We start from the raw sequence: 27,831 nt of genomic DNA, 5'->3' as shown, positions 1-27,831 counted from the left end.
TTGCGTATTAAAAACTCCTTGTAACAACATAATATTACTAAAAAAAAAATGTTTTATTTTCATAATAAAATAAAAATATATAGATTGGAAGACAAATTACATACATTTTAATATAAAAAATTACAATTTAACCATCTAGGAAACTAAATACAGTTTCTTATAAAATATTCCATAGTTGAATTCACATAATAAATACAACAATAATAATCACATTAAAATCTAAATACAAATAACAGTATTATACATATATATATATTAGTAATTTTTTAATAGTAAAATGAACTATGAGAAATAAAAATAGTTTAAGCAACCTTAGCTTATATGAATTAGAATGGATACATCTTAATGAGGAATCATGTACTGCAGATAATTGTGAACACTTAATTCTCCCAAGCATTGACAAGCAGCGTCTAAAAAAATATATCATTAGCACATTTTTATAAAATATACATTAATTGTAAACATAAAATAAGTAATTATGTAGAATGTTATTCAGAAGCAAGTGTCAACATGTTTTTTTTCAAATTTTAAAAGATAATGTTTATGGATGGTAAATTATGGTAATTTATTTTCTATATTGTTATAGTAATTGAATACTTATAACTAATAAGTATAGTTTGGTAATATAAGATGTTTAAAATTATCCATAAGTTAGTTATTGCTTATTATTTATTATAGTAATTTTACGATCAGAACATTAGATTGCTTTCGGGGCGTCTTAAGTTTAAAATGAAAGTAGTCTAACTACTTCACTACAAAGTATACTGTTAATATATATTTGTCGATCATATAATTTAAACAATGTTATATCCCAGGGGAGGCCAAATGATCAAACTCAGACATTTTTAATTTGATCAAGCTTTGTTAGGACTTTTTATTGTATATTTAGTAGGTGCAGTTACATATATATTTCAGACCCCCCTATTTATGTGAAATTACATTTTCTCATATGAAAGTTATAAAAGCTGAATACCAAGGTACACTATCTGATTATCATTTAGAGCAGTGTTTTTGTTAAGCAGTTAGAAACTATTTCCCAGATTATATTATTATAAACTGGCAAACAATATGCAATGACATACTTCTATGCCAACAGTAATTTAGTATGAATGTAATTAGACATTTAATGTAAAACATTATCATAAGATCTTAATCAAAAAAAATTTTGGCCACTCCTGCTACATACATTTTAACATCAATATAAATACTGAGACATAAATGTATAAATATTTTGTTTAAACATAGACTAGAATATTTTAGATTTTAGTTTTATTAGTTACAGACTATAACTATAGATAATTAATTCTCAATAAACAAAAATACTGTTATACCTTTAGAACAATTGCATTTCCATAAAACTTTATTTTGAAATGCAGTAGTTAGTAATCCATTGAGATCTGTACTTTCTTCTACAAGCTCAAGAGGCCTAGTAATAGATTCTGAGAATTCAATTACTTCAGCGTGAATGATTCCAGTAAACAATAATACTTCAGTAATGTCAGATTTAATTGTCAACCATGGAGAGTATATACGTATTATACTATTCTTGGCAGCATTTAAAGGACAATTATTCAGAGTTACTAACACTCTATGAACTTCCTTATCTGTAATAGATTACACTGTTATAGTAATGAAATTCATTGATTTAATTTAATTAAAATTATTATTCTAAATTCTTTACCAGATTTCATGTAGTAGCAAAGAAGAACAATCATTCTAAATTCCTTCCATGCTTCAATGACTTTTAATAACGCAGTTTCACCTTGTTTTGGTTTATAACTTTTAGACAAGCTTTTCTCATATTCTCGAATACAAGCTTCTGATTTTTTACGGTTAATAAGCTCCCGAAATTTCCCTCTTAATCCATCTTTACTATAAAAATATTAAGCTTTTTAGTAATGATAAACCATTTTACAAAAAGCCTAGATACTAACCTCATTTTTTTACGTTTTTTAGCAGAGTCGAAACGATTAGGTGATGACGGGCTAATGTCTGATTTTCTTCTATTTATTTCAGGTGAAACAATAATATCATCATTTTCATGAATAGCTCTAGGTGATTCTACAGAGTCAATCTACAAACGAAAAAAAATTACAACATGTTCATATTAACCATATTATTACTTTAACTCTAAATACATACTTTAAATGGCAGTTCATAACTGACAACGGACTGAGTTGGAGAGGCTATAGGTTCAAAAAAACCTGGTAATGTTATACCATCAAAATTTGTTGGAGTTGGAACAGATTGAATGAGCACTTGGCTATTTTTTCCATGTGGAGTTTTAGGTGATTGATCAACTTCAATCAATGGAACATACGGACTTACAATGGTTTCAGGAGAGTATTGGTCTATGGAATTGTCCAGATTCATTGTTTTATGTTCAGGAGTGGCAGGGATTACACTTATTTCGGATGAATGCAGAAATGACATGATATTGTCTTCATTCTGATGAAAAAGCTTCTTTCTTTGGCATTTAAATATTTTTGAATATTCTTTAACTGTATTTTTGGTAAATTCTTTTGTGTTCAAAGATGAATGTGTTAAAGAAGTGTCGGAATAATATCTTTGATTGTCATCATTCATAATATGCAATTCTGTTGGTAATCGATTTTGATGTTCTTGTGATACAATTAATGATTTTTTCAATAATTCAGTTACAGGAGACTCCGAAAATTTTTCTGTATTGATAATATCTATGGAATCAAAATTAATTTCATCACAAAATGCATTTTTGACGGTTGTTGATATATCTGTACTTTTCCGGATTTCATTTGTTGGTAAATTTATTTCATTTTTATCATTGGTAAATGTTCTACTTTCTGGTACTTTCTTCTCATTAGGGTAGTTTTTGATATTAGTTTTTTTTCTACAATTGTTTTTTTGTTTCTTTGTTTTTTTTATAACGGGTAAGTCAATTTTTTCAGAAGATTCAATAATATCTTCAGAATTTAATTTTGATTCCATCGAACTGATGTGTGTATTTACATTTTTATATTTTTCATTTAACTTTTCTGGTACTTGGTCTATTGGTATGTTAATACATGTCTTATAGCTCATGTTTGACCTTTCGTTATTAGATACATCAGCCTTGTCTAAATTGTTGAACATAAAGAACCGTTTTCGATTTGACATAATCTCAGGAGATTTAGAATAACCAAAAACTGTAGTACGTGAATTCAGTTGAACCTTAGTACCTGAAGGTTTGTTGACCGATGGATCATTAACCGTATGTGACGAGGAAATTTCAGTTTTGGAACTTTTTGTTGGAAATAAACACTTTTTTGATGGATGCAATGAGGCATCTTGATTTCTTATTATATTTTTTCGATTTGATATAATTTGGGGGGACTTAGTAGGACAATTTAGTTGAGATGATTTGTATATGCTATGATTTCTTTTTTTTAACCTATTTTCATAATCAAATGTTTCACAAAGTTTCTGATTTAGTTTTTCTGAGTCTGAATGTTTGTATACTTTTCCATTTTTATCTTCTCGGAATAAACTTCTTTTCACACGTTTGTGAACATGTTCTGTTTTATTTTCATTGATTTTCACATCCGGGGATTTAGCGCGTTTTTTAACTTTTTTAACACTATCTTCTATATTAATCCCTTTTAATTCTGGTAATAATTTTGGTTTATGAGTACTGGTATTTCTGTTCCAAATAACTTCTAACGGCTTAAAAGACGAATGGTTTAGTTTGTCCATTTCTTTTCCTATAAACATGAATACATTATGTCATTATATAATATTGTTAGGTATTAAAATAAAATTAAAAAAATATTTTTTGGATTCTTTAATATACATATTAAAATAGATATTGCTATATTATCTCGTGTGATATAATTTTCATTATCCACGACAATTACTAGTGTTCAAGTGACATGCACCACAAGTCACGAGTCCCGACACTGCCAGAAAAAAAGCAATCAACAATGGAAATAAAGTGTCATCGGTAGTTACGTTGTGACTTGGGGGGGTAACCAAAATTTAACGAACAGAACAGAAATTTATTCGATTATTATGCACATAAAATAACCTAGGTATATTATACTAAAGTAGATAGAAGAAAAAAATCAAACTATTTATTTATTTTATATTAAAAAATTACTAACTTTTATATCAGTTGTATTTTTAAGAAAATTTGAAATAAGTGATTGTAGTTTAGTAATTACACGATGATGATTAGAAAATCTATCTTGTAATTGACAAATAAAATGATCCGGAAAAGGTAAAAATATTTATTTTTTGTAATATGGTTCCAGAGAATCAGCTGGAATATTGTTAGTGCAGTTTGTCGACCTACAGTTCTTGGTACTTCAATAATTCCTTCTAACATAGACTCTTCTAAATTAGAAAATATTTGTTTTTGTTTACTCATCATCTCCATTTTCTTGAATTTCTTTAAATATTTGACATTCATCTGTTACTCGCTCATAAAAATGTGACAAATCAATATGAACTTTCTGTAGTGCTATAGATAGTGGTAAAGTTGAAGGAAAAAACTTCACAATCACAATATGTAAAGCTATGATAAAAACTGAATTATTAATGGAATTTGTAAGCTGAAAAGTTGTACTCGATGTTTCTCTATTTGAACATTCTTCTAATTTATTTACAGTATAATAATAAATAGCTTTATATAATTCTTTAAATCGAATTAAACTTTCATGCCGATCTACCCATCGCGTTTCACACATTTTTATTAAATTTTTTTTCCACTTAGTGTGACATATTCATTAATACATTCAATCAGTGTTTTTGTTCTTCGTGATAAAGCTCGGAAAATATATTACTGAAGATACAGTTCCACTCGCATATAATATAATCGTTCAAATACCAAACACAGAATAACCGATCGTTTATCGTACATTAGCAATTTAATAGGAATTTTTGGTGACTGATCGAGTACGGAAAATACGATAAGATTATTGACAAAATGTGAGTTTTACAGGTATGTTATGTATATTGCAATGATACGGTTCTCACACATGCGTAGTTCTCAGTAATCACCTCGATCAATCAATTATAATACTATTTATAAACATTAAACATGTATTTCATACCCGACTAATAAACAAAGAAAAACAGTCAACAGCTAGTAATAAAAATCTTTTACAATAATAGGTGTTTAATTTGACGTAATTTTCAGAAAAATTATTTCGGAGGGGGCGTGTACGTTCCTGCCTACATTGTACCTATTATAATTTACTATCGTAAAATGAAAATTCTTGTTTTTTATATCATTAAAAAGTATATTTTCATTAGGTAAATATTAATTATTATTATTATCTCTATCTATTATACAAAATATTTATAAAAATGACTTATTCTTTTATGTGTAATCAGGAGATATTAATACCATAATGAACTATATACTACTATAAATTGGAAATAATTTATTATTTTAATAGTTACTTTTATTTAAACATTTTGTAACGGTATACAAAAATATCATGGGTAGTACAACGGGTGTTTAACCCGGTTGCGGGGTGATAAATTTTATACTGAGCGTTGGCGGCGCAATACGAAATAAGTAACAGAATAGTTTTGAAAAATAGTTACCACAACATAAAAGAAAAAACAGATGAGCCTGGATACTTAGAAAGGTCATATAACAGAAAAATGACGATATAAAAGTCATGACTCATGAGGGATTCATATGATTGAGAGAATATTTGAAAAGAAATCAATTTAAATTTGATTTCATTTGACGTGACATTTCGCCTAATGTATGTACATTTTTCATTACGATTTTTTTATTTGAGTTATAAACTCTCAGTTTGCAAAAAAATATATTGAAGGGGGTTGACGAACGAAGTGAGCATAAGGCACAGCTCCCTAGTTTTGTACATAAATACATAATATTATTAATTGTTATTTATTCGTTACAAAAATCTGTAAATCTTGTCAAAAATAAAATTATAAGAACGTCATCACAACTGATGAAAATTAGAATACAAACAGAGTTTTCCCAGGACCCTTTATTTTAGGTCGTTAAACCAGGTATGTCACAGGTAACCAATGCCATTATAAACATTTTCTATTGTATATAATATAAATGAATATGATACATTACATTTTGATTTATGCTTATACTTAGTATAATAGTAAAACATCTATGCACTTAAAAAATTAAAAGTTAATACAAATTATAACCACGAATAGTTTTCTTAAGTAGGTAGGTACTTAAAAAACAGATTGTGTTTAATTTAACAGATAAATTAAATTATATTTGAATACAAAAGTGTCGACTTGTAAATTAATATTAAAATAATTAAATCAAAATAATATTAAAATATTCTAGTAACATATTACAAGTCAAAAAAAGGATTCCATTAAATATAATTTAAGCATTATCATTTTGATCAAAAGAAATCCTACCATGAAAAAATGCCATTTGTCAGACTAACATTATATACAGTTGACTTATGGTTAAATTACTAGAACCTATTTATTTCGTATTATCCAAATATTATAGCCAAACTACAAACAGAATTTGCATTTAATAAAATACCAACTGTATGTAGATTAGTAACATATCGTGAACTTTTATAACCTATGTTTTAGTGGCAATGAATATAAATATTACATGCATACCATTAACTGTTACGCATAATCTATACAAATAAATACACATTGTACCTTGGGCCAGAATACTAAGTTTGCAATGAAGTGCAAAGTTTCATTTATCAACTAGGTTATCTATACTTTTTTGTTAAATTAACTATCATCTTTTACAAAGTAATTTATACTAACAATAGCAAATATTTAAATGTTTTAGTATACATGTATAGAAAACATATAGGTTTTATAATAATATCGTCAAAAATAATGTCTTGCTTATATGGGAATAATTATTTTAGATAATTGGTTCGTATTCCACAAAAGACATATTATTTCATCTACAAATAACAATGTACGCACAATTTAAACATTGGTACCTGTATCATTACTCGACTTTATTTTTCTTATACAAATTACATAAACTACTTTGTGCATATTGTGACCATCTCACAGTTATTTAGCTACGCTTAAAATATACACGCCAAAGTGTAGGTAATAATAATAGGTATAAAGATATATAGTACACACGTATTACATATAAAAAATGATATTAACACGATGAGTCATGTGGTACATAAACATAATCTCTGTAGCCTGTATATAGTCGTGTAGACCATAAACAAAACAATATTTTTTTAAAGAAATTATGTTTTGTAAACAAGCAATAAGTATGTTATAAAAACGTTAGGACCATATTTAAACTAATTGACGTAACTTAATAATATAGAAAGAGTAACTTAATTTTTACAAAAAGTTTGCCCATTTCGTGTGAAATTCTGAGAAATTCTGTACAACATTGTACATTAACAAACTACATAAGCACTCCCACTGAGATTTATTGTTTTAGATGATTTAAAAAATAAATAATATTCTTAGATACCATAGTTGATTTTATAGTTCATTTAAAGTTTCAACATTTTTTTTTAAAATTTTAAAGTTGTTTATATTTTATAATTACTTGTTGATATGACTTTAATTTATTGATAGGTACATAGGAACTGTTAACAAAAATGTATATTGTTTTGTAATTATTTAATTTTTCTACTTATTATATAACTTAAAAAAACCATGTAAACCTACATACGAGTATATAAACATTCCAAATACCTACCTAGTAGTCGTTATAAAAAAAAAACAACAATAAGAATTTGAAATAGTATTTACCTATCCATCTATATTACTTCGTTCCAAAGTATCAAACACACTTAAGATAACTGATATGATTCCACATTTTCAGAAATGAGTAATATTTATCTTTATTATAATATATAAAGTGAGTCATGTACTAATTTTTATTCGTTTCAACGTATTTACAACAACAAATGATTTGACCTATACTCTACAGAGTTTAGAGCGTATTTTGACGGATCAGCTATATATATATATGATAATTGGTAAGAAATATTTTATAATCTGCTTTTTACATACCTATTAGGCTGGTACCTACTCAATTTAGTTAAATTCAAATTTAGTATTACATTTGGATACTTTTTCATTAAATCTTAAAAAATACGTTTTATAACAAGCATTTTAATACTAAATAAATATATTGACTTTTTAAGAAAAAATGTACATCGTGGGTATAGGTTTAATCAAAAGACACAATATTATAATAAATTACAAATATTAAATGATATCTATTTGGGATTTAGTTCAAATCGATTTCAAAGGTTAGAAATGAAACCGTTTTTTTTTTATAATAGACAAGCATGTGTGCCACCAGATGTCGCTGTTGCGATTATATTACACAATTTATGACTACACAGTGTATGATATACACTACAGACCAAGGTATAGCAAGCACATCCGCCAGCCGGCCAGCGCCACTCACCGAGACCCGGCAACTAGTCGTTAGTCGTTACACAGTTATCACGGCGTGCACGTTAGGGTTGAGTTAATAGCTGGGGAAATTGTTCTCGATTACTTTTTCGTTATATTATCCTTAATCATGAATAAAGGCAATCAACAAAGTGCTTCATTTGTTTCGCTCACAGCCGTCACTATTATAGCCGTTTTGTTAATCACCCTCAAATATAGTGTACTCTATGTAGTTGCAGTTTTGAGTGCAGTATGGTTAATAATCAATTACTGGAATTTCTTGGTCAGAGTATGGCAAACACTTCCGAGAGACGCAATGTAAGTAAACAAAAACAATACAGAAATACAGAATAAACGAAACATCCAAGTAAACCTGATCCAAACAATATCAAATATTCGGCCATTTACATATGTATTTATGTAAACGATTATATTTATAAGTTTTTAACCTTAACGTACCGAATTCTCAATCATCGGATAAGTAAAATACGATGTAAAAATCAAAAAAACGTGTTCTAAAATATTCTTAAATTCCAAATACAATTTAACAAAATATACGGAACCCTACTTAAAGTATATATTTTCAATAGGTACAACTAATAAAAGTTAGAATCAGTTATAAGTGAGTAAGTATTAAGATACATTTGAGTACTTGAGTCTTGATAACTCAAATCCCCCCCCCCTATAAGTGTTTTTAAGATGAACTCAAAAAGTACGTATTAAGTCAAATTGTATTTTCCTCGAGATTCGAACGACCGAGACTCGACTGTATATTATCACATTTTAATACCGACAACGTATGAAAATATTATAATGAAAAAACAATATTATTAATTTCTTTATGATAACATTTGTAACCCATAGTATTATATCATATTTTAATAAACAAATGTACTATTTTCGAAAATTGTATACGTCAATATTAATAATACATAAAACATTGCCAAGATTAATGGTAAAAGATAACATTTTAAAACGTATCAGTATTATTTGTTAAAAATCAGAAGATATTGAATTGAATATGTTTAAAATTATTAACTAATATACATTTTTAACGATTATTCAATTATCTTTAAATTTCGTTATTTAATAAATAAACCAGATAATACAAATATACAACATATATCATATTGATCTAATCTTAAAACTTATTTAAATGTTTAATCATCAAATAAAATGTGTATTATATATGGCTAGCAACAAAATATGTTGATAAATTATAACCAATCAATGCATAAAATACATGATTAAATACTAACATTATTTTTCTAGTATGTTTTAAATTATTGCAATATAATAATGGTAGGTACATCTATAATGATTTTGTCTAAAATTATCATAACAAGTTTTCGGTTAATTTTTATGAATCGTAAATATCAACCTACAATTTTAAGGTCATAAAAATATACAGGTTAAAAAAGTAAAAGTTGATTATAATATTTTAACGAAATAAATAAAGTTAGACCAAAGCCGAAATCAGAGGGATAGGTCACTATTAGGTACAGAACATATGAATGGTTAAGTTATTCAAATCTCGCAATATTCCCCAATGATGTTTCGAGTATGTTTCGTTAAGTAAAATTAACTAAATAAATGTATACATTACTGGGATAGTTATGTTGTACAATATTTTAAATAAAATCTACGTAATTAACGACAATATTACGGAAAAAACGGCGGTGATACTGAAAAAAAGTTCAAAACCAAAAAAACTGAACAAGATCTAGCTTATATTTGGCATTTATCTGGCTTCGTTTAGGTTCATCAGAGGTTGAGTGATGTATTATTTATTAAACATTTGAAAGCAATTATAAAATTAATTTTTATTGTAAAACAATTCTACAGTGGGTCCGAATACCAACACCCATAATAAGGCTATTAAAAAAATGTTGACTAAAATCAATTTATAAGATGTTCCTGTTTGTATATGTATGTAAAATTAGAATAATATATCATACGAAAAAATAAAACAAAAACACTCAAAATTCTATACTTAATCAAAAATTAAATCTCTATGATTACGTGGTACTTGTATTTTAATTTTAACTAAAAACGATTTAAAAAAGTGTAGATACACCGTACATTTAACAATATTTCGGTTTAACTACAAGTATATTTTCTCTATACTCTAGAAGAATAACTAAGAAAACCGAAGAATTCACTTCTGCTGTATATAGTATGTTTCTATTTGGGTAGATAAATAATAGGTATCTCGTCATTAAATCAGTAAATGTAATGGATGTGTTAAGTTTTTATTCAGCAGACATCTTCTGCTCGAAGGAGACGAAAGGACCAGAGCATATTTCTAAGAATAGTTTATATCATTGTAGACTTATAGTCATTATTAGCCTCAAGCCTAAATTTATTTCAATCCTTTCGATCAATTAACCTATACTAATTGACTGAAGCTCGGTGATACGTAACTAAGTCAGCACACTTTTCGTTTTCATAATTATAATTATAATAAGGTATACCTTACAATTCTTATTTTCTAGAGCTCAGGCTATCTGCGCTTATTTCCGTTCACTTTAAAAAGGTTCCACTAATAGATCACCCAAAGCCACTAATATCTCTTTACATATAAGTCTTTCGGATAACCCTCCTCGTCATTTAAAACGAAGTTTTAGGATGTAACGTGACCTCTTAAACAATTAAAATATAGGTATGTACATATTAATATAATTTAATCCAATCAATCAAGCTGAAGTAGTGTCACTGGATGCCCCCTTCCATCATCTCATCTAGTTTTTAATAATCCTAAACAAAATTTACTTTTTGTTCTTAGTTCTACGAGTTACAGATTGTAGATTGTAGATTATCATATTTATTTAATTATTTACTATACATTTTGGGCGCAGTGATGAATTTATTGGTTTTAAAATGTATGTGTTATTGTTTTATTTTTGTGTCTGTCATTACCTTTTGGAGCAGTACAAAATCAAAGATTTTCAATACTTCAAGGGAAGTTTCTGGTAGCAAATTAGATCTAGTTGGTACTTTGAGGAGATCAAAGTAAAACAATTACAGTGCTTTTCAAAATATTTAGGGAACTTCATTAAAATGTTACAAAATCGATTTTGTTATTATTCAAAAAATATTTATAGTAGAAACTTGAAATATTGCATTATTACTTAAATTATAATTTAAAGGAATTACTATTTTAATTTTAGGGAATTATAGGCATTTAAATTTTCTAAATTTAGTGTTTTTTTTTGGTGTTGATAAAAATGTTTAGCTCGGTCAAAAAATTTCAAAATGTAATACAAGATCCCATATAAGTTGCTCTTTTAGAAATTAAAAATAAAATAAAATAAGAATATAATAATAAAAATAATAAAAATTAATACAACTTTTAATTTTAATATCTAATGCATTATATAATAGCAAGGTTCCTTATAAGTTGTTTTTTCAGAAACTTGCTTTCTTGCAATATCTTGGTTTTCCATTATTTTTTTTCGTATAAGTATAGTCATATTCACTATCAAAATTCAGAATAGGTATGTATGTTTTTGTATATTTTATTCGTCAGTACTTCGAGTAGATAATAATCAAAACTTAAATATCTGTATCTTTTTTTCGACTACCTATAGTATTAATATAATTCATAAGTATAAAAAATTTGAAAAAAAACATAATATTCTAATTTCCATCAATGTTATAATGTCAAGGCTGCAACCTTATTATTACGGCAGTACGGCACTTCAATAGTCTCAATAATGATGGTTACAATAAAATAATAGTATATTCATTAAATATTTGTTAAAAAACTTTTATTCTATGATATAACTATCAAGTATGAGCTATAATTATGGCTAAAAGTGATTTATATTTTATCCAAATAACAACAAATAAAATGAATATAATATTGTTAAGGTGTCTAGGTTTTACACGAAAAATTCACGTGGTTATGTTATGGTATGCTACACAACAACTATCTCCATTTGATCACTTTCACTTGGAATCATTATTCATTATTTTATATAGTTGTTAAACAGCACGTACCGTTTCACCTACCTTCTACAATTTACAAACCTTAGTTGTTGCAGTTTGTAAATAAAGATTGCGCAATTAATTTAATGTATTTTCTACCATCACACCCATATTGTATGAAAAAAATTTTAAAATGTATTCGTGGTGAGAATATGGGCAAAAAGATAAAAAAAACATCTATATTGCAATGAAATCAAAATACATAATAATTGATATGGCGTCAAAATTCGACTAATAAACTGGTTGGCAATCTTTCCGTTTAAATTTACCTATTTTCAGAGACTCGGCCATTAGTAGCATACTCTATACCTACAAATAGAAACAAATGAATATATACTCAGCCATATGTGGTTAGACGTAACTAACTTTTGTACTCACAATTATTATTCAATTAGAATTCAAATTTATTTTTTGTACCTTTTAAGAAAAAAAAATTCCCGAGAGCGCTTTTGCAATATAATCTTATAATGATGTCGATTTCTTTTAAATGTCTCGCAAATATTTTATTTGCGATTGTTCTAGATTACCTATTATTATATGTTTCTGTATTTAAAAGGCTTGTCCCGTAAAAAATGTTAATAAATAAATAATATTATTTGAATTTTATTAAAATAAAACTTCCAAATGAGCAACGGCCTTGAAATGTAATCGTGTCAGAAATCAAATAACCAGTATCTACGTAATGAGTAGGTGCCTAGATGATATTTCTAAGAACTCAACACTTACATGCATAATACGCATAATATTGTACTATGTATTTATGCATATTATAAAGACATAGGTATTTTGAATCGCTGACCATTTTTTTTTAAATTCTCCAATATTAAAGGACTTACGACTATTTTTTACCTTAAACACGATCTTCATCTTAAAAATATAAGTTCAAATTATTCACAATCAAAAAACAATACAATGCACATAAAATAAAAAACACAATCATATTTAATTTACATTAAGAAGGTACCTAAACGTATAATTTAATATGTATATCATTAAGTGGGAAAATAAGAGAAAGTTTTGGTAACTAAAAATGTTTTTAATGGTTTTGTAACAGTGATAAGAAATATGAACAAGTAGATGAGATATAAAATAAATCTTACATAATATCAATTGTTTTTAAAAATAAATAGGTAAAGCAAGAAAAGTAATTTGTTTTGTAATATTCTCAAAGAAATAATAAATGAGATAAAACCAATTAACGGTAATCATATTATTATGTAGGTAGTAATAAGTACTTATAGATAAGTACTAATAAACTACAGTTTGATGTCTAAAAAACATAAGACATAAATTGTCTTAAAACAAACTTCAAATTTACAAACACGATTATTGTACCCTTAATAATTAAGTACTAAATTTAAAAAATTAATATATTCAATATAATTGGATATATAAGTATATAACTGAACTCAAATTTAATAATTATTATTAGAGACAAAACTAGGTATTATCTTTAATAATTAATAAATATTTATAACTTCTAGGCTTAATATAATTAATTATGTTTCGTAATCTGAGCACGTTTTTGTTCATGACTTGGCATACTTTTTAAAATAATAATGACCTTATCATAGTTTAAGTACCCATGTACACAATCCAATTGAGATGGGTAATTAGAATATTTCGATAAATTCTAAATGCGATTTACCATGCAGATCAACATTATACTTAGCTCTCATTCTCTCTGTGTATGCATACGGTATATTACATATTAATATATCATATAGGTATTAGATATACTATGTATAGTACTATAGTATATTGTAATATTGCACATAAACACAATGTACTTACTTTAATATTATTTTAATTCCCTCAGTAAAATATTTATTTTTTAAATTCTGTACATTATAATCAAAACGTAATACTACACAATATATTATAGGTAATAGGTATATTTACATAAAAAAATATATTGAAAATCAATAATGCGTTGATGTATTATTACTACTCTATGTTTATTTAGATATATACTACATAAAGCTGTCTGTTTTAATAAGTTCAAACAATAAACTTGATATGGCATCTCTACAAACTGGAAACTATTAAACGATTTGTATTCAAATTTATATTTATATTTTTAAATATTATGTAATTATCAAAATAACTAACGATTGTTTTCAAATAGACTATACTTTTCCGCAAAAAAAAATTGATACATTTTGATTAGTTTTATACGGGATAATCCATTTAACGTAAGATATTCATTATTTTAAGAAAACACTAACGATTTTGATAATACTTCTATTACTTACATAATTTTAAGTCGTTACAAAACACTATTTTTGAAAAAAAATTGTATTTTTTGGGTTTATAATCTATTAAAAAATGACAATATAATTTTTAATTCCATATTCCGGAGCAGAATATTATTCATAATACTTCGATTTATAAAAATCAAATTTATAACAAGTAGTTTATTAGTTATACATTTATAAATATTTAAAGTTATGATGGGCGGAGTAGTCCATGGGCGATGGATCAACATATTGCGAGGTACTCCTGTGCACAATTCCACTTTGTTCATTTTGTTCTTAATTACTTAGAAGTTATAACTTAGCACTTAGAACTTACTCATCTGAAATTCGATTTTTATAAACTGAAGTGCCCCAACAAATATTCTACTTTTAAATAGGCAATGGTTATTAAAAATATTAAAATGCAAGTTGTCGTTACAAAAAGGTAAGTAGTTTCAAAAATAATAGTGAAAAAATATTTTTTTTAAATATGGTTTAAAACGACCTTAATTAATCAACCGGTAATAAACTCGGTATACATGATAAGTGAGAACACATTAATTATTGTAGACTGCTGCAGTGTTATCAGTATCGGTATTTCAGTGGCATTCATAACTCATTACGACCTTTAGCCATTTAGGCAAATCCACCTAATTAAAATTCGATATTTAATATACATAGTTTTTAGTAATTGGATTAACACTAGGTTAGAAAAAAAAAATTAAAATCAGTATCGGCGCGATAAACCAAATTGTATATTATAGATTCTATGCCAAGCGGGAAATGTATATTTGACATTTATTTCGATATCTTGGCCGATCTATAACAATGTTAAGTTTGAGAGTGTGCACGATAACCGTATTTTTGGTTACCCCTTTAATATTCAGATTCAGATTTTGAATAATATTTTAGGGATTTTAAGTTTATCATGAAAAATATACGGTGACTAAACAATGTGCATTTCTTAGCGATGTATATCTTAATAAATTATTTCGATAGTATTAATCAAATTATTCATGAATTCCTAAGCATTCTAAGTTCTAACTATAAACCATACTACAAAAATGTCTACGTTTTTGAACAGTTGGTAAATTCTATAATTGTATCGTTACAATGTATTTATATAATATCTTGTACAAAGCATATAATATTGTGTTAAATAATAATTGTATAATATCATAAGAGCTATTATATTTTATCAATTTTTAGGATACCTATAAGATGTATCAGAATAATAAAATTATATTTTTACACCATAGCGGGGGATTCTGTTACATAATATACTTATATTATTAAACTTGATAAACCACGTTGTAGGGACCGTTCAATTATTAGACTAGCTACCTTTTTTTGTTATGATGTGTCTATTTAACAATCAAGGACGATATTCGTACGGCTGTGACCTGTGAATTATACAGAGTGATTTGATTGTTTATCAATAATATATGTACTGAAAACTACTATCAAACGCCTTAATGCCTTATTATAATTTAATATGATAGATTTATTGGTACAGTGTACACTACTACACTATACGTCTAGGTATATTATAATTTTTAATTTATTATTTTATGTATAATTTATGAATACCTAGTTATATTTATGTAACATTTAATAATATGTAAATATTTAATATGATTGTACACATCAAAATAAACTACCTACTTGAGTTGTGTGAATGTGATATAAAATTGCTGGAAATTAAGAACCTCACCTAACTCTGTTTAAATCAATATAATATTGACAAAATTAAAACCAAAAGAATAAGAACTCATTAGATGTCACCTGCGTTAGTGACTTAGTAACTCACAAAGTCAAATACCCAACAAAGTAAAAACCACTTTACATAGATCATAGATCACGCCTTATTAAGATTTGAATATTTTAGAGCTGAAATTCCTATTAGCAGGTGGTCGTTAGATTATATGGCCAACTTCAGATCTGTGCAGAACAATGGTCAGTTATATAAAGCGTTTGTTAATTGATGTTGATTATTAATTATGATAATTAGGTATCTATAATATTATATTTTGAATTCCATAATCAATTGCTGAATTCAAAAAACCTAAATAAGCAGAGCTTGGTTTAATGCATATTATTACTGCTATTGTGTAACCATGTATGTACTAAGTACTTATATATTTAAAATTTAAATGTAGTTTTTTGAAATTCAACGTTAATTTTTCTTTATGCTTTGGGAATGGGAAACTAGACATGATACTTCTCCAAAATACTAGGTAACTGAATAAAATGGGTATAAACATGTCAATAGAAAACCAAAAGATTACCCACTCTACTTCAACAATTGTTTCTTGAAAATAAAAATAAACTATTATGTAGCCAACAGCTAGTTGATGTGTGACGGTTGGTTTGGTTCAGAAATAACTAAAACTTTAAATAAACTGGTACTTTGAAGTTGAAATACCAAAATTCATAAGAGAACACCTGTCCAAAAATAATGTTAAATAGGAATATAGGTAGGCTACACCTAGCCAACCTCTAATTCAGTCTCATTTACTGACAGATAGAACTTAATATGAAGAAGACAGAACTTAATTTTTTAATTTTAATTGGTAATAAATTATGAATTAGGAAACAATATTACATAGTAAATATAAAGGAAATAATGTATACAAATATTATATTTTGTTTTTATTTTTATTTCAGATTAATCAAAGACTATTCAATATATTTTATCAAAATAAGGATATGGAAATTATTGGGATGCAACACATATGCTAAGATTTTTAAAAGATTTGTTGAAAAACATCCAAATAAAATAGCATTTAAGCATGAAGGTTCTGCATGGAGATATATAGAAGTAAATATTACTATGAATACAAAATGGAAGTTTATAAATTATAATGAATACCTAACTATTTATAAATACATTATAATATGTCATATGTGTACTTCTAATAACATATTATGTGATGGAACTAAATATTAAACCCATTGAAACTATACTCACAATAAAGCTAATTGGTTGTATTATGAAATTTAATATTTTCATTAGTTCAGTGATATAATTAAGACTAATTTAAATTAATTTCATACTAAACCCAATCTATTAAAAAAAATTATTTATATGAATATTATGATAATATATTATACATTTTAAATATATAATTTTTACTATTTGTTTATAGGTAGTAGGTATTAACTATTAACTGTAAATAAAATTAATATCCTATTTAATTTTAATAAATTATTGTGATATATTATTTATATTTTGGCTTACACACAGAACATATTTTTTTATTATTTTAACGACCTTAAAAAAATATAATGTACTATAGCAGCGGTTCCCAACCTTTTTAACTGTGCGAACCACCAATTTTGTAAAAAAAATCTTTGAGGCCCTCAAACAGCTCACCTATATACGAATGCATAAATATATAAATATAATATACAAACTTCAGTTGTTAGAATTCAAAAGAATTAAAAAATCAATTGTTTATTATGAAAAACACATTATTAAACTTAATCACAAATTGAACAATTTAATGTGATTTTTGACATTACTTGTCCTTCATGAGAGAGTCAACATCGGGATGAAAATTGGATGGTTTTACAATTAAATCACTTTAAACATTCAGTTAATTCCTATATTTAGCGTTAATTAATAATTTGACACTACAGAGTGTAGATAATAATGATAAATATTATTAGGTATAAACTAAAAATATGTAATATTATTAAAAATATATATATAATATTAAATATTATATTATATTTATATATGGTTCATGGCCCAGTACCACAATGCTCGAGGCCCACAAGTGGGCCGCGGCCCATGGGTTGGGAACCACTGTACTATAGTACGCCATATTTAAAAGTTATAATATGATTTTCCCAATAATACTTGATGACTTAAATTTCCCAAAAATTGTCCTTTATACTATCAACTACCTACTTCAGATTACATAAGTGAACTTTTTTCTATAATGATAAAAATGTCTTAAAGTACTAAAATTATTGTTGGTGAAGCTTATGTGCATTTAAATGTATTTATAAGTTAAAGTTTACCATTTATTAATTACTTAGTAACTTTTTTAATATTAAATGAAAAATGTTTGAAAAATATACAATTATTTTTATATGTATAAAATGTATGGTTATTACTTATTAACAATTCATATAAAATAGTAATGCATTAAATATATTTAATACAACTATAACATACATATGATATACTTATTAAGTATAGTATAGATAGGTACTTACAATTGTTTTAGGTAGAAGAGCTCAGCAACCAAATTGCCAATTATTTCAAAGAGCAAGGGTTTAAACGAGGTGATGTTGTTGCTTTGTTTATGGAAAGTTGTCCAGAATATGTATGTATTTGGCTTGGTTTATCTAAAATTGGCGTTGTAGTAGCTTTAATTAATAATAATCTACGTGCTGACACATTGGCACATTCCATAAAAGTATCAAATTGTTCAGCAGTCATAATCGGCAAGGAACAAGTTAATGGTAAGGAGATATTATCATAATTTACTATATTTTGTGTTGACAATAAACACATGAGAGTAAGAAATTAAAAATACTGAGACTAATACGTCTGTTTATCAAGAGAATTATAAATTTAAATCATAAATTACATTTTAAATATAAGTATCTGGTATACAATGAAACTTCTTAATTGCAATTAAACAGTTTATACTATCCTTAATGGATGCTTCTAATACTACTATTTTTTGGATAGTGAATATAATAATTAACACAGAATAAAATAGCATGCACAGTACGTTAACAAATCAGTACTCACTACTCAGTCCAGTGTTCATTGTACGGACACATCTTGTGCTTGTCAGTCATTGCACTTGCACTATCTAACTATCATTATTCATTATTAGTATTTACTATTTTACTATTTACTATCAAACCACACGCGTTAATTTGTGAATACGTGATATCAAAATATAATAATGGCGGCAATTCCTTATCATTTATATTTCATTTTTGATAAGAAAAAATAGTTATAAAACTGATAAAACAAATCGAAAAAACTAAAATCAGATTCAACTAAAGTAGTTGTTCGAGACGTCAACTGTCAAGGTCAACATGTTGTTACTTGTTGTCCGTCTTCAACTCCAGTACCTTCTGTATCAAATGTCAAACTTGGTACCTACTCGAAGAATTGTCTATTTGTCAGTTGTTGAGTTGTCTGATACTCGATATTCAACCATAGACAAAATTAATAATGTATTTGTATTATAATATTATAACGACCTTATATATTTTAACTAGGACCAAATTTTTTTTGGGGGGAGGACTGTAGTCATCATATTTTCTTATTATTATTTTGTGTGAACATTTCTCATACAACCTTTCTACTAAGTTGATATCGGTATCTACCCATATTGACATATGGCTTGAAACAAATATAAATTTTCATAAATATTTATATACCTATAATGGCTATACTATCTATATAATATTATTTATCCGGTATGATGTACTAAGCACTCACTTCCATTTTTCCTTCAGTAGGTACCTAATGTATTTATTCAAATTATAATTTGGTATTGGAATTTTTAAATTTACCTACTTCAGGACCATATTTTCAATTGTTTGTATTTTTTAGTACAAAATCAGCTTAATATTTATTATTTACTGTAAAAAAGGTTAGTTTTCATTTGAAAAAATAAGTTGGTAGGTATCGCCATAAGAAACTTATTAAATGGTATAACAAATCTAAGCGTCTACCTACGTCGAAAGAAATATATTGATAATTAATTGTCATTATTTTTTCAGCATTGGTGGAAATTATCAACACAACTACTGATGATAAATTGAAAGATCTGTTCACAAAATCGGCTGTGTATATAAAAAATTACATCGATGACACCACTTCATTGACTAACACTACATCAATAACTAATGCTATCAATCTTGATTGTGAACTAAAAGAAATATCAAAAAGTGCTCCTGTCAAAGATATTTCTGAAGGTAGTTCAAAAGATCAAATGCTATATATTTATACATCAGGCACAACCGGTATGCCAAAGGCTGCTATTATGACGCAATCGAGGTAGGTACCATTAACATCAAAACAAATTTATTATAATTCAATGCTATAAGCGATTAACGACCTAGAACCTACCTGTATTTTATTTAGTTAAATATTTGTATAATATTACCATTATTTCCTTTAAAAATATCTAATTTTTACCAAACTTTATTAGAGCTATTTATATGGCGATGGGTGCTAAACACATAGCTGGAATAACTGAACATGACGTTGTGTATACTCCGTTACCATTGTATCATACCGCTGGCGGTATCTTGGGCGTTAGCTCTGTCCTTTTGGGAGGTTCGACGTGTGTTATAAGGTCCAAGTTTTCAGCATCTAACTATTGGACTGATTGCCTAAAATATGAATGTACCGTAAGTATAAATAATGAGCCAATGATCCGTTCGCTAACACTCGTTATTTCAAAAATAATAACTTATTTTGAAATTATTATTTTCACGTAAATTGATGTCATTTGCTATTTGCGAACATTAGAAAAATATTTTTTATTTTTTATCTTCATTATATCTTAAGCTTTTACTTTTTTAATGTCGACATGCATTTTCAATTTCATATTCCAATGTTTCTGCGAGTATTTCGATTTATAGAAATCAAATTTCAAACGAGTAGTTAATTAATTTTAGGACAAGCAATGCTTGTATGCTTTATAGCCGTATAAGTACATTTTATTAAGCGCATTTGGACATACTTTGCGTAGCTACTAGCTAAGTACCTGGATAAGCCAAGACCAGAGCGCTACTTCGAAATTTCGGGACCCGAGGTTAATTTTGGTGAAGCACATCAACCTATATTATAACCTCAGTTTTTATTGCTAGGGATTTTTTTTTTTTTAATTAAATTTATTTTTAAGATTATAAATAAATTATACTTTAAGTCTCTAAGTAATGTTGATTGGTATAAATAAAACGTATATCACTGTATTACAGTAATAATAGGGGCCCCTAATAATACGCCGGGGCCTGGGGCTGCAGGCGTCTAGGCCTCCCATAAGTAAGACTCTGGTCTAGAGTTCTAGGCGCACAGAAAAATACACTTTATCTATAAATAGTAGATATTTTTAGTATTAATTGACTTTTTTCAAATAATGGATCAAAGTAGATTATTCTAATAAATTTCTATTGTTTTGAATTACCTCAGCTTACTACCTTCACTTACCTAAGAGTGGCAGGTATATGAATTGATGAATTACGCACATTGTTAGATGTTACTTTGTAGCCAAACGGCATAAGAGTTAAGGGAGTTTGGTATACATCAAAATATCATAAAAAACGCATAGATAATGTTGTTATTTTCTACTTTTAAGTTTGATTATTTTGATTGTATAGGTCAATTCCCTACTCTAATATTTAATCTGACTACAAAATTGGTTTCAAAGCTATTTCGTAAATCTATTTCAATATGTCAATTCCTGGCCATAATAAAAACACTAACTATATATCTCAAATCATCTATTTTCTCCGAAGTCTGAACCTGGGCCCTGGGGTGTACCCAATAGGATGAGTGGTTGGGTTTTGGACTGCCTATTGATTTACAGATTTTAAAATATGGTTAATATCGTATTTATACATTATGAGATATCAATAACAGGTATTGTAGTTGAAATAGTTCATGTATAGTTTTATTTTCTGTCACATTTAGATGCTGGTTAAAACGCGTCTATTTATGAGTCTCGACTACACACTTTTCAACCCGTTTAAAACAGTTTTTATATACATAACAATAATTAAATACCTACCTGCACATTACATGTTATAATATTTTTGTATTCTTATAATTTATAAGTCATTATAGATCATTTCTATCTCAAATTTGAATATATCCTAACTAAATCAATTTAAATTTTAGGCTGAACCATATAGGTCCCGGGGGTCTCTAGACTTTTTTAAGTGGTTTCAGCCACCCTGCTCCACCCCTTTGCGCCACCAGTGGTAGTCATGACCTAACCTTACTAAATTTAATGTTTATGTAGGTATCAACGTTATTCTTCGGAATATGAAATAAAAAATGTATGTTGTCATACAAACAAGTAAAAGACTTCTAAAAAATAACTAGGTAGGTATACAAAAATAAATGTAATATTTTTTTGTCACTCCGACGTCAAAAATTCAATTTTTGATGACGGTTGAAGCGTTGGAATATGACCCATTTCCCGCCCGGCGAGGGTGTAGTGGGCGGAAAAGTGAAAATGCCCCACTACCTACGTGACAAAAGTTACTGACCAAATCAGATTAATATTACCCTATTTCCCTATACATAAACTTATCTGATATGTGTGTCACTCCTGTTACGTGCGGCTCTGCCAGTGATCCAATGATCCAGTTGAACCAACCAGATATTAATTTATTGTATGGTGAAGTGTTATAATTAACTTTAGAGGACAAACACAAGTTATAATTAATGTAATTGTATAATGTATAAGTTGTGTGACGTGACGCCGTGAAGGTGCTCAGAACTCAACGGTTATGGATTATGGATTATCATGATATACGTCTGAAAATTCTGTGCTGCAGTCCTGCAGACTCCCTTATAAATGGGGGACCAGAGGTCCAAGAATTTGGCCAACGCCCTTGTTCTTATTATTGTAGTCGCAACGTTATTTTTGTAAATGCAAATAGCTAGATCTTAATTACCTATATGATCAAAGACGTAAGTAATTTAAGACAGTAATAGGTACCTATTTAATTATAATATCAGATAGGTACCTATATTATGGGAGAGTTCGGACGGGCATACACTATTTGATAGGTACCTACTCAATACTGAATAGATCGAAACCACTAATTAATGCTTTAAATAAATAATTTTATTTATTGTAATTACACAATTTTATTTATTGTAATTACATAATATTATGTATAATTTACATAATATTATAACAACAATATGAGCATATGGCAATAACCCTGAGGTGTCGTTATATAATCATGTTATAGTGAAGTTTAAACTACTTTAAAAAAATTCGATAGGGATAATCTGGACTCCGGACCTCCCTCCCAATTACTACATATTGGATCTCTGAAACCGCTTGGAGAATTTAGATACCAAGAACTGCAAGAACAGTAATTATGGATTACCATTTACCATGAAATAGATAGAGGTGTATTAAAAAAGTGTATGCTTGGCTGGTGTTGGAGCTGGGAAGGCAATTTCAATCTTGTGTCGCAAACGTCACGTGTGACTGAAATAGCCGATTTATAGTAAAAATTTTTTTTTGGAATGATATCAAATCATGTAAATGTAATAATATTTTCAATTAAGTAAAGTTGAAACTTAACGAAAACAATGAGTGTAGGTACACTTAAATTGAACACCATTTGCATCACCTAACCACATTTCTAATATATTATAATTTTAATATTTACCATTAAATATTATTACCCAGGTATATATATATTTTAATTCATTATTATATTTAAGGTTGCACAATATATTGGAGAAATGTGTCGTTATTGTTTGGCTTCACCTCCATCTGATGCTGACAAGAGTCATCAGGTCAGATTGATTTTAGGAAATGGTCTTCGACCTCAGATATGGACCGATTTCACTACACGGTTTAATATAAAGCAAGTGGCAGAATTTTATGGAGCCACTGAGGGGAATGCTAATATGAGTAAACAAAATATAATATCTATATAACTACAATATCTAGTTTTGAGATGTTTTTTTTTTTAGAAGCTAGCTTAAAAGTGTTGAATCAAAATATAATTTTAATGATGATCGCTTTACTCTTTAGACACTTTCTTAAAAATTAACATTTTATTACTTTCCAACTTTCAGGTTTTGAGTAGTTATAAATTTATTGATTTTATAATGGTTTTTCTATTATAAATATTTTTTTTTAACACAATTTTGGGCTATTTCTATAGAAACATGGATGCTCTAAACGTTGCAAATACATAGCAGATCTATTTACCAGTGGCATCATTTAAGTTTTCAATAGAAGGGCAGTCTTAATAAGTAACTTAAAAAAAAACCACTTGCTTCTCTCTCAAGCACATAATATTATGTTCCTTATTATTCATAAAATATACACATACATAACAACTTTCATGCACGTTCCCCTCATGCGTCTAAATATAAATATATTCTGACTATTGATTTGTAATTTATCATTGTGACAATAATTTCTTAGAAGACAATATATTATAATTTATAACATATTCTTAAATATTATAAAAATAGGAATGTATTGCGTTAATACAATATAATAATTAATAATGATTAAATAGAAGAAACCAATCACCGGTCCATTCGTACATTCGGCACATCGGTACATTTCATTATGCCCATCTTGCTTCCCTTCAAATGATGTCACTGCTATCTACTATAACTATAGAGAAAATAAATACCTACTAACAGAGCAACACATACATATTCCCAAAATATAAGGAGAAACTGCAAAAAAATATTAATTAAATTCTAACAAATTATATTATTTTAGTACCTAGGTATTGATTTTTAAAACTGATAATTTATTGTTTTAAAATATATTATCACAATACAAATATGTGGCATAATATATGAAGTTTCTCCACTCTCATCTGCCACAATAGTTCATTTTATTTCAATGCTCACTCAACAAAAATAATTTGAAGACTATTAATATTTTTTCTGTGTTATTTTTGGCGACAATTCTCAAGTTGTAAATGTTCTGAACATTAAAATATTGTAAGTTATAAATATTTTTTTGTTTTATAGTGAACACAACAAATAAAGTTGGTGCTGTAGGATTCATCCCGTTCATTGGGGAAAAATTTTATCCTGTCACATTGATACGAGTTGACCCAGACACCAATGAACCTATTCGAGGAGAAAATAATCTGTGTATTAAATGTAAAGTTGGTAAGTTTTTGGTTTAATTTAATTGTATTTCCTAAGAAACATTTTTATCATATTTCTTACAATACACTTAGCATTTAATTAGAACACATTATTTAAACATAATTTACTTATACAGGAGAGCCTGGATTATTGGTTGGAAAAATAAGAAAAACAACTGAAAATTCTTTTAGTGGTTATGTAGAGAAATCAGCTTCTGAGAAAAAAATCATTAAAGATGTTTTTAGTAAAGGAGACAAAGTATTTAACTCTGGTAATTATTTAATATATATTTTGTTTTAAAATAAGAATTAATAAAAAAAAGAATTAACCTTATTTTAAAATATAGGTGATGTGCTAATTCGGGATGAACATAATTTTTATTACTTCAAAGACCGTACAGGAGATACTTTCAGGTAAATTGAATGTGATTTATTTTTTACATTAATAGGTATTTTGATATATTAAACCAGACTAAATTGGTTAGTTTGCTGTATTATAAGTTCAAATCTACTAAATAATAAAATATGACTTAAGAAAAAAATTATACTTTTATTGTACAATAAAAATATATACTATCTGTCAACCGATTTAGGAAACACTTAATTTTTTATCTGGACAACGTTGGTATGAATTGAGACTTTTTATCAATCTTTAGGAGGTATGTACCTAAAGACATTTTTGTATTTCACATTCTTAACCTTTGTGGTTGTATGTACAGTAGAATCTGTTTTTTTTACAAATATAAACACTTATATTTGAAACTAAGTTTGCGAAGCCTTGTTTTTACTTTTTAGTAATTTAAGCGATTTAGCTTTAACAACTATAACTCAAAAATCAAATTGTCTGAAATCAGAACTATATTTTATATATAATCAAATATTTTTTTTGATATATTTATAAGATTAAAACCAAAAAATTCTCAATACACACAGTTCAAATTACCTATTATAAATATTTAATAATTGTTGTATTACTGTTTAGTATAATATAACTAGTAGTTTGATAAAATGTAAAACATTTTACTAAAAAAAAAAATCCTTTGAAACATTTTAATAAATTAATGTATACATTTAATTGTATAAATAATACAATTTTAAATAGCTCATTTGGTAGTTATAATTTTAGTGCTAGGTATATATAGTAAGCTAAAATAACCTTTAGGAGGGTACTTTAAGAAAACAGGCCAAGGTTTTCAAACAGTCAAATATAGTATGTAAAATTGGTTTTTGCTATTTATATAAATACAAGATTTAATTCACATACACACACGACCAGAAATATTAAACATTTGAAAAAACCCTTTAAATATTATGTATTTATAGGTATCTACAAACGAGACAAGTCTTACACTCTTACGTAATATGATTGAGAAATTGAGTGTTTCATAAATCAGTGAACTCATTAAAAAATGTATACACATCATACATCTCTTAGGATTATCCTAAAACATCTTTAAAATTCACGAGAGTTGTCTTCAATTCCTGATAAATAATATTGATATGTTTAATTTTTAATACTTAAAAATGTTGTGCTGGTTAATTGATTAAATTAAATTAATAGGTGGAAAGGTGAAAATGTTTCTACATCAGAAGTGGAGGCTGCTATTAGTAATATAGTAAAATTAAAAGATTGCTTAGTTTATGGAGTAGAGGTAATTTACAAAATTCAAAAATACTCTATTTAAATTATTATGCTATCTACCTTGCATACCCAGGTACCAAACACTGAAGGAAAAGCCGGAATGGTCGCCATTGTAGATGAAAGTAATGACTTAGATTTGGACAAATTGTCTGCCGGAATCAATAAGTCATTGCCCGCCTATGCGCGACCACTCTTTTTACGAGTTGTGAAGACACCAGTGTCGCTAACAGGTTAGTTTGTTTTTCATTAAGTATTTTGGTCATTTTTATCATACTATTCCATTAATTTGAAGGTACGTTCAAGATGAAAAAAAATGATGTTCAAAATGAAGGATTTGATCTTACCAAAGTTACTGAGGATCCTTTGTATTTCAATGAAGGCAGGAAGTTTGTACCACTCACCCAAGAGTTACGTGACAGCATTGTAAATGGAGAAAAGAGATTATAAACTGTTTTTAAACTATTGCACATTATACATTGTACTATTGTATTGGTTTAAAAGGGATTTATATGTATGTTTTTAGTAATAGTATGATCAAATTGTTGTTTTCCTAATTGACTTTTTGATTTGTATCATACAGTGCTAAAGACAAAATCAAAGACTTAACATTTATTAGGGTAAAAGCTGTGATTCATTTTTTGTACATCAACTATACAATAAGTTTGGGTTGTTACGATATTTGATCATTAAATTATATTTTTTTTTTAAATAAAA

General features: G+C 27.1%; 2 protein-coding genes across 3 annotated transcripts; one reads left to right on the top strand and one right to left on the bottom strand.

Moving 5' to 3' along the window:
* Positions 1-80: 80 nt before the first annotated feature.
* LOC111039979 lies at positions 81-20,183 on the bottom strand. Of its 2 annotated transcripts, none has more exons than XM_022323674.1 (6): positions 19,387-20,183; positions 2,143-3,719; positions 1,935-2,074; positions 1,682-1,872; positions 1,332-1,604; positions 81-410 (listed from the first exon to the last, which is right to left on the bottom strand). In XM_022323674.1, exons 1-6 carry the CDS (start codon positions 19,403-19,405, stop codon positions 343-345), a joined length of 2,268 nt encoding a protein of 755 aa, XP_022179366.1. In that variant the 5' UTR covers positions 19,406-20,183; the 3' UTR covers positions 81-342. The 2 variants fall into 2 exon arrangements, with proteins under 2 accessions (XP_022179366.1, XP_022179371.1); XM_022323679.1 differs by lacking the exon at positions 19,387-20,183 and adding an exon at positions 18,843-18,961.
* On the top strand, positions 8,372-27,831 carry LOC111039993 (long-chain fatty acid transport protein 4-like). The gene is made up of 12 exons (XM_022323685.1): positions 8,372-8,706; positions 17,283-17,436; positions 18,854-19,091; positions 20,376-20,652; positions 20,807-21,008; positions 24,073-24,265; positions 25,354-25,497; positions 25,613-25,747; positions 25,823-25,889; positions 27,037-27,127; positions 27,191-27,347; positions 27,410-27,831. The coding sequence occupies exons 1-12, from the start codon at positions 8,519-8,521 to the stop codon at positions 27,562-27,564; spliced, it is 2,001 nt and encodes a 666-aa protein (XP_022179377.1). The 5' UTR covers positions 8,372-8,518; the 3' UTR covers positions 27,565-27,831.

This window comes from Myzus persicae, unplaced genomic scaffold (assembly GCF_001856785.1).
Source record: "Myzus persicae strain clone G006 unplaced genomic scaffold, MPER_G0061.0, whole genome shotgun sequence".
NCBI classification, from domain to species: domain Eukaryota; kingdom Metazoa; phylum Arthropoda; class Insecta; order Hemiptera; family Aphididae; genus Myzus; species Myzus persicae.
This window is presented reverse-complemented; position numbering and strand designations above follow the sequence as displayed.